The sequence below is a fragment of the Ahaetulla prasina genome, chromosome 3, assembly GCF_028640845.1.
Source record: "Ahaetulla prasina isolate Xishuangbanna chromosome 3, ASM2864084v1, whole genome shotgun sequence".
NCBI classification, from domain to species: domain Eukaryota; kingdom Metazoa; phylum Chordata; class Lepidosauria; order Squamata; family Colubridae; genus Ahaetulla; species Ahaetulla prasina.
In genome coordinates this window covers 144,905,463-144,922,129 of record NC_080541.1, presented here as the reverse complement: position 1 = coordinate 144,922,129, position 16,667 = coordinate 144,905,463, and the positions used below count along the sequence as shown (strand labels likewise).

Genomic DNA, 16,667 nt, shown 5'->3' with positions numbered 1-16,667 from the left:
CATATTTGAAGGCTTCTGATTACAATTCCATAAAATATTATTTTATAGCTACTGTTCCCTTCAATACCATTTGTGCAGGAGCATCTACATATGCACAAATCAATCTAATTTAAGTTGAGCATCTTTATGTTTCATTATTTCAAGAAGAGAAATTTAAGCAAATAATTAGTTTTCCCATTAATAGCCAACAAAGTAATAAATAAGCTTAATTTTAGCTGTGTTCTGATTACTTTTTAACGAACAATGCAATACTCCATAGGACAGTAGAATGAGAGAAGAATCTGAGGTGAAGAAGTCCTTGTAGGTGAAGAAGTCCTTTCAATGAAAGCATCTTATGTGTGTTAAATAGTTGATCACCGTATTTTTCACTCCGTAAGACAAACTTTTTTCCCTCCCAAAAGTGGGTGGAAATGTCTATTATGTCTTATGGGGAATATGGGTGACAGGCAGCAGCAGCAAATGGAACTGCTGATCGGCAATATTCTGGGAGGCCAATCCAATCGCCAATCAGCTGCTTGGAGGCGAAGGCTCCAGTATTTCCCAGTGGAGACAGAAGACACGGAGGAAGCAGGCTGTTTGCTGTTTGCTGCAAGGATGCTAGCCAGATGAATATGAGATGGACGCTGGGAGCCAGAGGCAGATTTTTTTATCTTGCTTTCCGCCTCTAAACCTAGATGTGTCTTTTAGTGGGAAGCGTCTTATGGAGTGAAAAATAGGGTAGGTAAGCAGAATATGGATATCTCACAAGCACACATTTAGAGAGTCCAAGATTGAGTAAGCTGAAAGTTAATATTTTCCAAAAGTAGGATAAGGAATTCTCTGGCCCATAAGGTTGTAGCAAAATTGTTAACAGTCTGGAGTTGAAATCATCAGAGGTCAATTACTGAAGTCAGTGGCAAAGTTTTGTTACTGCCCTACCTTAAGAAATAGTCCATACCAGGGATCTCCAACCTTGGTCCCTTTAAGACTGGTGGACTTCAACTCCCAAAGTCCTACAAAAAAGTCCTACTCTTCTATAACCAAAAAAGAGCAAGCAAGCAAACAAATTTAAAAGTTGCTGGTTTAAATTGTCTCTATATAAACAATCTACTTCCAAATGTTCTACATTTGGAAGTAGAACCATCATTGGAATCCATGTGTTGTATCATTATCTAACTTGCAAAGAAATATTATTAATCAGAACTGAAAGGCTTATTCTTTGAATTAACTGTTCTGGCTGCTACAAGAGAAATATGCAGTTAGTCTAATGTTAGTTACAGAGAATTCAGACACTTTATTTAGGACGTGCCTTCTTGATAGAAGGTTCATGAATAATGACTCAGATTGATTAAGGTAACTAAGGTAGAATTAGTTACTTTAGCTAGGTTACTTTATTGTAATCTCAAAGGAAACCATATATAGTACATCTGATCTAGCTACAGTACTTCAAAGTAATCAACATGTGGATGGGTGTTTGTATAGACACAGACACACACATATATTACACACACATACAGTATGCATGTAATATATATGTGTGTGTATATACACACACACATATATAAAATAATATATAAACACATACACAGTATAAAAGTGTGTGGGTGATAAATAAAGTTCTCTTCTCTCTCTTATGAGTGGTATATGTCTTCCTCATTCTCATATCCTGTACCAGAGGCCTAAGAGATTGAGGGTTCTGCATAGTGTTGTAATTGTACCTAACACTACAGTCTTCTGGATAGAAAGCTCTGATGTCATTCCTGGGGTCTGTTGGAGCTACTCTCCCAGATAAAGAGTCACAGCTCCCGAATGAGGCTGGAAGCTACTGCATCCTGTCTTGCCAACTTCATTCTTAACTCATCCAATGGCTTATAAGCTTCCAAAACTGCAGCCAGCCAGCCATAATGACTTGTGAGGCAATGTAGCAAAATACTTCAGTATAAATAGGGCTCTGTAAGGATGCGCAAAGCACATTTAACTTGAAACATTTCCAAGTCACAATGGAATGTTTCAGGCATGGAACAGTTGAAAACATTATGCCTTACTGTTGAAATAGTGTTTACTTAGAAGAAATCTGTTTTGGCCTCCTTTTTTTTTTTTTTAAGTCTTGCCAAGGTTCCCCTGGCCAAAAGAAGGACAGGACCAGAATTTTCCCCTCAAACAATTCAAGATGCCTACACTAGAGTCAGGATTTGGTGAAGCTAGCATCTTTCAGAAGATTCTAAGTTTAATTCTGATCGCTCCAAAGAATGTCCTATACTCCACAGGAGGTTTCATCAGAGAGTTTCTCTCTTCCCATCCAACTGTGTTATTCAATGATTCTAAGGCATGGCAGCGCCTTGATCTATTTGCTTGAAGATTGGATTTTTTCCCCCCTTCCTTTAAAAACTATCACTTTCAGAAGAACTTTACCTGGGTATCTTTTCTTCTCCAGGAGTGAATTTCACTGTAGAAAATGGAGAGCTAGCAAGTCTCCCGCCTTTGGGAAGTGCTCTAGAACTCATATGCTTTCAGCTTAGAGATATACTAAAAAATTAATTACAGATGACCTTCTCTGACAGTGTTTAATCACATTCTTTTGACTTTGTTATTTATTGGTGGCTTACCTTTGAGTTTGCCTCCTAAAACATATTGTGATATTTTCCCTCTATCTGATATAACCAGGCAATCAACACTTGAACAAGAAAAGGAATACTTCATTTAAAAATAGTCAACAATGAATCTGAAAATACTTTGTAGAAATAGTGGATGAAACACAGACAAAACGTATCATGATTCTTCCTTTTGAAATTACATAGTCTCACTACTTACTGCATATAATAGCGAGGTGGGATGGATATTTGCTTTGCCTTAAAGCTATGAAAAGTTAAAACTATCAATATGTAACAATAAGAGAAACACAAGAATAGCAGCGTCAGACTCCTACAATTAGATTTCCAAATTTGTGATACTTCTGAGATGAAAAATGGATTAATATTTAGATATGTTTATGTTTAACAAAATGTTGCATTCCATCTCCATGCATTTTCTTTTCTTTTAAGTAAGCTCCTTTTCTTAAATCTTTGGTTTGACAAATAAGACTTTCATCTCGATTCACATATCTCTTCTTCCCATATGCATGTCCTCAACCCAGTCACATCTTTCTCTTTGGTGTATGTTTTTTCTTAAAAAGGCTTTTAAGGCAGAGACATGCATTAAAAAAAAATCATCCTACTATGGGAAATTAAAAATGGAGACAATTATAGAAAATTCCAATTGAAAGAGAAATTGCATTATCAAATATGCCATAAAAGCACAAAAAATATTAAAGTAAAATCACTTCAGAGCAGCCTGTATGATTCAATTGTAGATCAATAGTGTGTAGTTAATGCATTAGCAGTAGAGCATTAATTTGCAATTACCGCAGGTGATCTGATCCTCTATGTGCTGTCCATTGACATAAATGACCTTTTGTTGAAAAGGATTCTGCAGGCATTATTTCTAGCAGCTGTAACGAGAAAAGAAATAGAACAAGTCACTTTTGATCTCTCTTGCACTCCCTCTCTCTCTCTCTCTCCCTCTCTCTCCCTCTCCCCCCCCTCTCTCACACACACCTAGAAATATTTTGTGTGTGTGTGAGAGAGAGGGAGAGAGAGATAGACAGACAGACAGACTCATTTGAAAATGAAATTAGGTCTATTTTAGCCATCGAATTCTTTGAATATTCACTTGTTGTATTAGAGATAATATATTCATCCTTTTGGCCAGGATATTGAAAAAATAAATGAGGTTCTAATGATGTATTCTTTCTTCCATGCTGGATTTATTCACTGAATGAAAATGTTGTTGAACAGTTCATCATAAATCCTACTGCTTTTAAGCAATTTTCACTGATGGTGAAATTGGAAATGTTAGACCTGTAAAGTTGGATCTACTAGTGTCCTTCTGCTGAGCACTGTTTTGCCAGGAGAATGAATTATTAATAGCTTCACAATCCCAGATCTTGTCAATTGATTTGGAGCAAACTCTAGAATAGATTTGAGGCATACAGACAAGAGGAGAAGAGAAAGGAAGCAACAGGAAATAGGAAAATTCAGTGTGAAAGTTAAGCATATTTGCTTTATGTTAATTTCATTCTCAGTTTTTTCCTGTTCCTTTACTAAGACAACGTTAAATAATATTTATTTCTCAGCATTGGCTTTGCAGTTGAGGAAGATGAAGGGGAAAATCTCTTGCATAGGAGAAAGCATATACATTTTATAGATTTATCTTCAGCTCTGTAGCTCTATAATCAGTATTATATTGAAAAGTTTTTTTAAAAAAAAACACCATGCATTTTTAAAGCAATCCTCCTGGTCAAGAATAGCGTCTGGACTATCTTGCCTAAAGTCATTTCTTCAAAGTATAAAGAAATTGTTTCAGAAACTGAGATTTTTTTTGTAGTGTTCTAACACTATCCATTTTGCTCTTACAAAACTTGAAAATTATCTGGGCAAAAAGACAAGCAGAAGGAACCGTGTCTTGTCTGTATGAAAGGGGGAAGGTGTTGCTTTATTCCTATAGGACTTTAGGGGTCAGAGAACTTTTCTTCTTTTATAGATCACAAATGCGCTTCTTTCGTGGACACAAAATTGAGTTCACAAATTCTTACAGCCAAGCTGATGGAGCCCAAAAGCAATTTTAACAGAAAGAAAATATAGCAGTTTTGAAGGAATAGGCTCAAAAGGATGAGAGGTTAATCACTCCATGACTAAATTGAGGTCCCAAGACAGAAAAATTGTTTTGCTAGCTAGTTTTGATAGACTCGCTGCTTACAAAAATATGGCCCCTGAAGCACGGGCCTCAAAATTCATGCTTTCAGTATTGTTCATTACAGATCTCTCTCTGTCAAAAGTGCAGGCCAATAAAAGTTCATCCAGAATGGACTCCAAAAAGAGAATTCCTTGTATTTTAGCTCTCTCTGTGCCCTTCTCCTTAGTGTTTTCAGTCTCAGTGTTTTAAGACGGTTTCCAAATAGATAGACCTGTAGATGTCTAGGTGGCCTGCACTTCTTGGACAGCCATCTTTCAGTCCTGACATCTTTCTCTATTAAGCCGAAGCAAAAATCTTCACTAGGAGCTGCAGTGGTAAAAATTACACCTGTAATAATGCTCTGTATTTTAACTCCGCTCTATATTTTACAAAAGAAAGGAAACTTTCTTCATTATACGTTATTTAAATGATTTTGCTTCAAAATAGTTAAGTCTGATTTTAAAAAGAGATTGGTGTTGTTGTTGTTTTTTAAAAAAAATACAAGTTTAGTTTTTGGCTTTCTTTAATCCTTTCTTCCCAGGAGAAAGAATTTAAAGACATTTGTAATATACATACACACTCCCTGGTTATCCAAAATGCAATCACTTGATTTTATGATACATAAAGTAATATGAGAAAATTTAGTAAAAGATGAGAATTTCAAGTTGATAGTTTACCATCTTTTACGGCTATGAAAAAAACACAAATTGAAAGGAAGGTAGCAAACATACATTTTTCTGCTAATAGTAAGGTTAGAATGAGTAGAAAAGCAATGCACAAGTTGATATTAGTCTAGAAAAGATAAATATATTTTATTTGGGCTCTTAATAGGATTGAGACATTTTTCAGTGATGAGAAATACTCATCATTTATCTAAAGACACGAAAACAGTTTGGCTGCATCAGATCAAAAGCCCATATATCCGATCAACACTTCCCACAGAAGCAAAGCAGGCACTTCCAAGAACCTCAAAACCAGATAATACTATGTATTTTTATTATTTGATTTGATTTATATACTGCACATCTCACTGAGACCACTGTAAGCAGCAAAACTAATTTTAAAACAATAGAAATATCAGAGGAGAATAATCAAAAGCATGCAAAGGCAAAAAAACCAACAAAACCATTGTTATGGTCCACCAGCAGCCTGCGTAGCTGGCAGCGGAGTTGGACAGTGAGGAGGCTGGGAGGCCAATGGGCCAGTCCTGGAGTCAGGGGAAGGCCCCAATGAGGGCTCTCCATCGGAGGCAGAGATGGGGCCAGGGCCATCTGGGAGCAATGCGTGGACTCCGGAGCCTCCAGAGGCAGACAGCAGAGAGGCAGAGGAACAGGAGGAACCTGTTCCTAGTGCATGCATGCAAAGAGCTGCCAGAAGGCAAGAGCAGCTAAAGTAAAAAGGACAACTCAGGAGTAAGGCAAGGAGATGATTGGCCCCTCCCATAAGGCTTAAAACAGCAGCAACGGTTCTTGGGCTCTTTGTAGGAAAGCAATGTTGCTACATTGGTTTCTAGATGGCGTCTCTTGTTTCTGAACTTTGTGGGGCTTTGCCAAGAAAAGCCTTTGGCAGGGTGCCAAAGAAAACAAAGGTTTGTGATAAGGCCGAAGGACTTTTTCTGAAGGATTTGTTTTGGAATTAATTTGGACTGAGCTGGGAATGAAATAATTCCCAGCTGTTATAATAAAATAAGGTTGTTTTAAGACTAAGTGTACCTTTTATGCCTAAGGGAACCTAAGTCACAACAACCATTCAATAGTCCTTGATCATGTTGGAGTCCAATATCTTAGCAATGAATTTAGGGAATTGCTTTCTATCAGGTCATCTTATTGGTTCTTTGTGTGTACAGCTTTCAGACCAGACCAATTTATTTTTTAAAAAAATATATATATAAAACTATCATCCGCATGAACTAATTGGTCAACTTTTTAAAAAAAATTTGGGTGGCATTCTTTATTTGAAGGGAGCAAGGAAGAAGAAACCAGGGCACCAATCAAGTGATGTTATGAGCAACCTTCTCTGCAGTCATGTAATTTTGATATGTCTCTGTATCAAAAACAAATTCCATTCAATAATTTTAAAACAGAGGTATGAGATAATAGTCCAGTTCCAATAGAGATTGACTATAAAGAGGAAAGGTCAGAAAGAATCATATAGATTCCTTTTCCAGGCTTACTGGAACTTTTAATTGTTTCTTAAATTTTGGAAATTATCAGTGAAACAATTAATAGTATTTAATTGGTCTCATGATGCCTTGAGCAAGGATGAAGGAATGCTACAAAATTGGTGATGCATGAATTAGGATTAATTTTGTCTTCCAAAACTACTGTAGAGCCAAATAAAGGTGACAATTTATTTGGACCAGTTCTGTATTTAATCATTACTGAAAGCTCAATTGAAATATGAATGGCTTTCTTAGTTAAAACAACAAGGATGACTGACTTTTTATTTAAAATGAATGTTCTTATCTCAGTTCATAGGCATCACTGTGTTTTTGTAAACATATATTTTATTTTAATATAGAAAAAATGAATAAAAAAAGCATACAAATTTTCATAAATATGAAAGAGGGGCAGCTAAAACATTAGCAGACATTTAGAAAAAAACAGCATTATGCTTCATATGGAGTAACATTGGGTAATGCTTCCATTACATAGAGAACCAATTGATAAGTACAGAGCAAAAATATATCATCAGTCCAAGAGTCTAAATCTGAAATATCATTTTCTTTCCATTGTAACTTCTTGCTCTATAAACCCAAAGTTCTTGATATATTTTAATATATAATTCAGCTTCACTTTAGTGTCCCTATATTTATCTTTTCAATCTATATTAAGAAACTTATTAAATAAAAATGGGCAAAATTGGAACAAGCCCATATTCCATTTATCAATGTCCTGTCAATCATTTTAGACTTCCAGTCTTATGAAATCGATGACCAATCCTTCCAAACTTTATCTAACTGGTACATTAAACTTGGAAAAAAATGAAAATATATATATATATATATATATATATATATATATATATATATATATATATATATATATATATATATAGGTCTTTGGTTGTTCGGTTTTCTCCGTGTAAAATTGGAAGTGTCTTGGCGACGTTTCGACGAAGTCTCATTCGTCATCTTCAGGCTTCAACCGTGCTTCTGGGAGCAATGTGTGATCGCAGCTGTTTCTTCCTTTTAACTGCTAGTGGGGTTTGAACTGATTGGGTGGGAGCTTGGCTGTGCTCTGATTGGATGGGGTTTTCTGTGCTCTGATTGGCTGGGGTGTGTCCTGTGTTGGTGGGGGCTTGGTTGTGCTCAGTCTAGTCTGTGCTGCAGGGGATTTGAGCTGGTGAGCTGCATAGCTGTTGTTTGGCTTTGTGGTCGTGCTACATCTTCATAGTGGGTGTCAGTCTGCTGCATGTATGGATTGGAGGGTTTGAAATGGCTAATGTTGCAGCTGCAGTCTGGCTTCTGGTCCTTGGTCGTGCTTCATGATCAGTTGGGTTTGGGTCTGCTTTCTGGGTGGATGTGTGGTGGTGACATCCTGTGTGGACCTCGTGAGTGTGGGTCTGGTGTCATTCCTCGTGTTAGGGACTCGTATGTCAATAAGGCGGGTTTCAAATGGCTGGTAGGCGGAGGTGTCATCTCGTTTGTTCATGCTGTGTGGGCGTTTTCTATCTCGATGGCTTCTCTGATTATTCTGTTGTTAAAGTGTTCAGTTTTGGCGATAGTTCTGGTCTTTTTAAAGTCAATATCATGTCCTGTGGCTTTAAGGTGTTGGACCAGGGAAGAAGTTGGTTCCTCTTTTTTGACTGAGTTCTTGTGTTCTTCAATGTGTGCACTTATTCTTCTGTTGGTTTGTCCGATGTATGTGGTGGGGCAGGCGGTGCATGGGATTTCATATACTCCTTGATTTTCTAACTCAATTTTGTCTTTGGGGTTTCTTAGGATGGTGGATATTTTTCTGTTTGTGCAGAATGCTGTCTTGATGTTGTATTTGTGGAGGATCTTGCTGATTCTGTCTGTGGTGCCTTTTATATATGGGAGGAGGGCTGTGCCACACCGATGATGAAGCACAACCAAAGACCAGAAGCCAGACCGCAGCTGCAACATTAGCCATTTCAAACCCCTCCAATCCATACATGCAGCAGACTGACACCCACCATGAAGATGTAGCTCAACCACGAACACGAAGCCAAACAACAGCAATGCAGCTCAGCAGCTCAAATCCCCCTACAACTCAGACTAATCTGAGCACAACCAAGCCCCCAACCAAACAGGACACACCCCCAGCCAATCAGAGCACAAAAAAACCCAGCCAATCAGAACACAGCCAAGCTCCCACCCAATCAGTTCAAACTCCCACTAGCAGTTAAAAGGAAGAAACAGCTGCGATCACACATTGCTCCTAGAAGCACGAAGCTGAAGCCTGAAGATGATGAATGAGACTTCGTCGAAACGTTGCCAAGACACTTTTTTCCAAGTTTAATGTACCAGTTAAATAATGTTTGAAAGGATTGGTCATTTACTTCATAAGAGTGCAAGTATAAAATGTAAATGTAATATATATATATATACACACACACACACACACAGAGAGAGAGAGAGAGAGAGAGAGACAGAGAGAGAGGGAGGGAGGGAGGGAGAGAAAGAGAGAGAGAGTACATCCATAAGTTGTACTGTGCAGAAATTCAAAATATTTCTTTTTTTCATATTAACCTGATTAACCTAATTTTGTAGGACTGGAATTTGTAGTTTCACAAATACTAGCTGCATTTGACTAAAGTATGATATACAATATTCAAAACAAGTTTCAAGTTTTAGTTGGCCTTTTTCTTTTTTAATAAGAACTTTATATTTAATGAGGATCAATGCCTCTTGCCTAAAATATTTTAATGCAGTTTTCTGTACTTCCCAAAATATTATCATAAGCTTATGGAAATGGTTTCTTTTGAATTAAAAAAAATTAAGATAGATCTTCCATTAATGCTTTTCTAAAAGTAGAAAAAATTGTTTTAACTTTTTAAACTAAAAACGATATAAAATAAAAACAGTGATAAATTTGCTTCCTATGCAATACATGATAATAATACTTCATGCATACTTTTAGTGCTTTATCATTATATTTCAAAGAAAAGTCAACCAGTTTAAAAGTAAAAATACAAAATAGCTTGTCTATTCTAGGACCTTTCAAAGATACAAATATACGGAGTAAAGAATTTTCATTGCTTATGCCATCAATATGAAATTGCAAGGTCAAAGGCTGACTTCTTAATAGGGTGGCATTTGGAAAGCTCTTTTACTTAACAATCTTCTGTCGTTTAGTTCCAAAGCTGAGCTCAGTCTCCATCTTTTGGAAGAAGCAAAATGGCATTCTTGTAAACGCTGGAATTTTATCAATTCAACAAAGATCTGGAAGAAAGGATCGCAAAGTGAAACATTTGTGATCTCTCATGAATGCGCTGCCATCACTACAGCATAAATGAAAAAGCCCTGGAAACATTTCCAAAACTCCATTTTGCTGTCCTTTGATAGTTGACATTGTTTTTAAAGGCAATACATGGAGATAAGTCAGTTTTGATAGTATAAATACCATGTACAACAATTAACATAGGAGAATAGTCTGTGTTTGCAAGGTACTTTCGTTGTATCCTGAAGTCTCGGATGGCGGATGTAAAGAATGGAAACTGTGGACACTGCATTTTGGACAATGGAAATGCAAGCATTTCCAATCATTGACATAACAAATCTGCGGAGAATGTGTACAAAATGATAATATCGCTATGGATTTTGAAGATTATCCACAGGGAACAATTCTGTGAAGGAAGACTAAGTGGATTAATCAATAGCGGCTGCCCCAAACTAGTGCTCCTCAAATATATTAAACCAACTTGTACAATTCCCCACAGTAAATTCTGTAGTGACATGTGCTAACTATAGTTTTCTAATAAACCATACATCTCATATCTCAAATCCCAAACCGTGTTCTCCTGCCTTTGTATTCTTAGTTCAGGAATTTTCTAGCCATAGAATCAATTGGCTGCTTCCAACTCTGGGAATACAGATTCTATGAGAAAACATAGTAAAACTACTATTTAATTGATTAATTTAATTTATAACAATTGATCTCTCCTAAATGATGCATTTCAAAAGGCAGTTTTGTTCATAGTGAAATCATTCAATGGTACTACTTCAGTGCATGCTTTCAAATCATAATGTAACTCATGTAACTCTACTGCATATTGTTTTGAGGGTCAAACATACTCTGTCTGCCTTAATTTTGTAGCCATTTCAAGACCACCAAAACATGTTTATGTTAGTAGCTTTTCCATTATCTGAACATGTTTCTTATCTGCGTTCCACAATTTGTTCCTACAGATATCTCATATCTATAGGCAGGTGTCACTATTATCTACAAGCTAGTAGTTGGACGTGATAGCTTCCTGATTTACAATAATTATGCTGTTATTTCAGTTTATCTCATAAATAAATGATAACCATTAATGAGAAATCGAAACTCTTGTATATTTCAAGTGCATGAATGTTGTCAAAAAAGAACAAGGTTTCAACAAGGCAATTTGACTTAGTTTAAACATATGGAGCGTCATAGTTTTATCTACCTATCCAGCATTCCCTTGTTTTTTCCAAAGAAAGTAAGGAAAGTGTTCCTCATATATTTAAAAATTAGAAACCCTTAGCAAACAAAAGACATTTAAATAAATCATTGGTTGAATTTTACAGTTAAATAACCTGTGGAGGAAATTATAAAGATAATCTCTATAATTGCTCTGAAGAAATGGAAAGAGGGAGGAGAGAGAGAGAAAGAAAGAGAAAGAGAGGGAGCGCTTAAATCTATGGGAAGCATAGCATACCTAATTAATGCTTGCAGTGTTCCTCCAGAGAAACAGGTTTTAAGTAATGTAAATGGGCTGCATCAGAAATGTTCTTGTGCATATTTTATACTTATTCCTTGTTTCTTCCTGCACAGCTGTACGCACATTATTTTAAAGGGTAACATGTATTTTTCCCTCCCGGAATAAAAAGCTTGTAATATAGCACTTGACACCAGAAATGAAAGTTTGATAATGCTATCTGGGATGTTATTAGCTGCGGCCTTGAAAGTTGAATGAGTTAATTATAGATGGCCAGGGTCTGTGTCGGTGTGTGTGCATGTGGGCACATTTAATATATTTTTTCCCCGTGAGATAGTTGACCATTTTATATATCTTGACAAATGCAAGGATACTTGGCTTGTTTAGGAATAATAAAACTCTGTTAGTAATACAGTTCACTCATAAGAACATTAGGAAGCTACCATAAGGTGGACCAGGGAGTCCTTTGTGCTGCCTTAATAGCAGTTTTTTGGGGGTTTCCAACTCTATCTGGATATACTGAGAATTGAACCCAGAACTTTGCATGCTAAAGAGATCCTTCGTAACTAAAACCTCAGGAGCTGCATAATACATTCTACATCTATGTTACATGTTAGATACAAGGATTGCCTCTAATAGCATAGATATTAGTCGATAGAATATATCTTTTTATTATGTAATGACTTTTGTTATGTGATAGCATTGCAGTTATTCTGCTCAAGAACAGTAATTTTATCTTCTGGTTCTAAAAACTGTAGAAAACCCTCATTAACATTACTGGATCCTACTTATAATTATGTGCATTGAAATAAACTTTACTGTATTACACATCTATAATTAAAAAATATAGAAGACTTGAACCGAAATGGCAGAACATAAACTATGAAATGTTGAAACTGGTACACTGACCAGTCATCAACATCAAAAAAAAGGGAGAGAGGGAAAATGCAGAATGGTTTGTTCGTTCATTCCTTTCAATCTGTTTATTACTTGCATCATCATCATCATCATCATCATCATCATCATCATCATCATTATTATTATTATTATTATTATTATTATTATTATTTATATTTGTATACCGCCCTTCTCCCGAAGGACTCAGGGCGGTTCACAGCCAATAAAAACACAGTACATACAATACAAATTTTAAAAACTATCTAAAAAACTGATTCAATAACGGCCTAAAAATTTAAATACAATTTAAAACCCCGTTTAAAACCCTAATTAAAACCCTAAAATTAAAACTATGTTCAAGCTAGTCCTGCACGTCGAAACAGCGTCTTCAGCTCGCGGCGAAAAGTCCGGAGGTCGGGGAGTTGACGAAGCCCCGGAGGCAGCTCATTTCAGAGGGCGGGAGCCCCCACAGAGAAGGCCCTCCCCCTGGAGGTCACCAACCGACATTGTTTGGCTGACGGTATCCGGAGGAGGCCCTCTCTGTGAGAGCGCACTGGTCGATGTGAGGCTATTGGTGGCAGTAGGCGGTCCCATAAATAATAAATTAGCAGGTGAAACAATCCGGGATCAGTGGATGTCTTTGAAGTCATACATTCTCAGCAGCTGTTGTCTATGATCATTAGATACCAAGCCTTCTGATCATAATGTCTATAAGAACACATTTCCATAATAGCACAATAACATTGGATGTCTATCTACTTTAGGTATGCAGTGCAATTCAGAATCAGGACTATACCGTAATTGATGATTACTGCACAGGGCTGAAGGCTCTGCTATATCTGGAAAGCCTGGAGGAACTTCAGGACTGGGAAGGACAGAGCCCACCAACCATACAGCATCAGAAAGGAAAACCTGTACCGAAAATTTCTGAGTTGGTTGGAAAGGTAGGATAATGGTTGCCTTTGGTTTCTTGCGTTGTTTAGCTGCAGAAATGTGTTATATTATATCATGGTGTCGACAATTCTTTTGTCTTTATGAGAGAAGAAAACACAATGGTCACAATATCAGCTATGTTTATCTCCTCGGTTGCCAAGTTAGATAGACTCAACAAAAATGCCAGTGGTTGCAAAAAGGCGGCTGCTGTGGGGCCAGTTATAAATATCCCTTGTGCTGGTTATGTGAGAAAAGTCTGCCAAAGCCCATTGAGCCTTACTGATTACTGAAAAATAAATTTGTTTACTATTGTCAAGTTGTGGATTTGGCTAGTATTTTGTTTAGATTTACTAAGTAATTATGAATTATTCATTTGTGTAATTATTCAGATCTTTAGCATAGGGGCAGGCTACAATTTTAAAGCCACAACTTTAAAGCCACCACCCTATGTATTGAAAAATTCCTGGCCCTTTCCCTTAAGTTGCCAAGATCCTCTCATAGTACCAGTCGGAGATAAATTTGTGGTGTTTTCTCTTTCTGTCACTGTGCCTTATAGGCGAGATACTATATGTTTACATTTTTAGCTCAGTTTAAAGTTGTACTAGTAAATTCCAAAACCTGGGGATATTGTCTGCATTTTAGAAGAGAAAAGAAGAATAACTATTAATTCATTCATTTCTCATCCAGGACATTCAACATCAATTAAAAAATCCATGGTAATTATAGAAATAAAACTTCCATAGTAAAATTTATTGAAAACTAAGTCATAATAAACCAATTAAAATATATATATTCAATTTCAGTCAAGTTAGCCCCATAATTAGCTGGCATATTTAACCTCAATGACACTCAAAGTTTGTCTCCTTTATCTTCCTGAACTACACAAGTGCCAGAAGTTTTGTTGGCTAGATAAATTTGGCCATTCTGGAAATAGCTACAGATAAAGCCATTGAGGGCTTTATAGAGCAAAACCACAAATCAAAAAAGCAGAGATACAAAACTTGAGACATTGTGGCTCAAAAGCTCTGAGTGCCATGTCTGAAAACTGTCAGTATAAAAGTAGTTGTGATTTTTAGTGTGATAAAAGAGAGAATTCTTAATGCATTATTGCATTTATCATATATCTTTTTAATTAAGTGTAAGTCAAAGTCAGAAAAATTAACACCTTTGGAAGAAGATAATTCTTGTATATAAGAATATATATCTATAAAAATTTTATTGAAATTATCAAAGTATAAAATTAAAGTGAAAATAAAGATAGTAGGGAAGTTGGGGAGGGAAAGAATGGGAAGAGTGTGTGGCGTAAGGGGAAAAAGTATTAACTTCTCTTTTCAGCAGAATAGAATAAAAATGATAAAATTTCAGCCCCAACTTTTTACTTTTGCATACTCCGTAAATATATATGCCATTTCTATAATGGCAAATGTATCTAATCAGCAAATCCCAAAGTCAAATTTTCATATATATTTTTCTGCCTTGAGCACAAACTCTAGAAATGGTTTCCAAGTAGAAACAAATTTGGATATATTCTTTCCTTTAATTAAAACAGTTTGACCGTTTCTGCTAGCTCCATCAGTTCTTCCAGCCATTCTTCCATTGTGTCTGTTTCCATGTGGGAATTAATGCATCTTTCCATAATTCTTGAACAGCAGTTTCCAATTCAGAAGCAATAGGTTGTTGTTTCTCCCTTATTAATCATGGAAGGGAGTGAAAAACTTTGGATCGAGTTTATTGTACTTTTTATAAATGACATGCAGAATTTCAGGGTTTTCCATAACAAATCAATCAATGATAAAGACGTTGGATAACAATCAGATAAAAAGATTAACATTTAACAATTTCAGGAAATCCTACGTATAGGGGATACAGCACATTCTTTTATTCATTTCAGTAGAGAGTGTTGTAAGAAAACTTTTCAAGTGAAGATAGATTCTTAATCTTCTTTTTCCCCTGCAGCCCCAAATCAATCAACCCCAAAGTGCTCAGGAGATGGACTAGTGCTATTTGATGAAAAGATATTTAAACAAGAAAATGACCTGACAGTTGTCAATCCTGTCAAGCTAATCTATTAGGGTGTAGTGGCATGCAAAACATTATGAATTCAAAATACTGCTTTCAGATCAAAACAGCCGCTCTTCACTTTGACATTGCTCTGACCATATGATAAGTATTTCATACTCAAACTTCAACTTCCTCCAATCATCGCCTAGTATTTCACGAGTCCAAGTACCAGGAATGGATTTGACAAAAACATAGTAGCATTCAGTACTACTATTTTCTAGCATATAGAAAAACACTTAACCAAATTAAGGATCGGGTTCATTTTTAACTATTTAAACCCCTTTAACACAGCAGGATCGAAGATTATATTTGCCTCTCCTATTGCAAATTAGGATAACCAACACAATTCAATTCATACACAATTGATTGGGTTGACACAACATAATAAACTTTTCTTTCGATCCAAATTTTGGTTTGCAAACTACAACAGTAGAATTTATACAGTATGCTAAGCCAAAGCCAAACATTAATTACCTATTGGAATCCATATATCTGGTCATTAAAAGAAAAACAACATATTTTAAAATGATTCGTTATTTTTGAGATTTCAAAGTCTCTGAAGATTTTCATGCCGTTCATTAAATTCCATCTTGTCCGTTTCAAGTTGAAGAAAGTTATTTTCTGCATCTAGTGCTTCTGGCCTTTATAGTAATAGCACTTAGACTTATATACCACTTCATAGTGCTTTTACAGTCCTCTCTAAGCGGTTTACAGAGTCAGCATATTGCCCCCAACAATTTGGGTCCTCATTTTACTGACCTCAGAAGGATGGAAGGCTGAGTCAACCTTGAGCCATATCAGTGGGCACGCGAGCTCAGCTCCAGTGCGCATGCTCATGCTAGCCAGCTGATTTTCAGGCCTTATGGACCCACCAGAAGTAGGGAAACAGGCTGTTTTCTGCCTCTGGAGGGCCCTGGGGGGGGGGGAGAACCATTTTTCTCACACCTGGCTCCAGAGCCTCTCTAGGAGTCGGGGGGGGGGTAAAAACAGCCTTCCCCCCCGGAGGTCCTCTGAAGGCCGAAAATAGCCTGGTAGGACCGGAAGTTGGCAAACAGGCCATTTCTGGCATCTGGAGGACCTCCAGGGGGGTGGGGAAGGCCATTTTCGCCCTCCCCAGACTCCTAGAAAGGCTCTGGAGCCAGGTGAGAGAGAATGGGCCT

General features: G+C 36.7%; 1 protein-coding gene across 2 annotated transcripts in view; it reads left to right on the top strand.

Moving 5' to 3' along the window:
* Nucleotides 1-16,667, top strand: part of DPYD (dihydropyrimidine dehydrogenase) — a 684,632-nt gene that overhangs the window by 604,415 nt on the left and 63,550 nt on the right. For both annotated transcript variants that reach the window (XM_058176033.1, XM_058176032.1), the window contains one exon: nucleotides 13,278-13,457. In XM_058176033.1, the coding sequence (XP_058032016.1) occupies nucleotides 13,278-13,457 (180 nt within the window). The remainder of the gene's footprint in view (nucleotides 1-13,277; nucleotides 13,458-16,667) is intronic.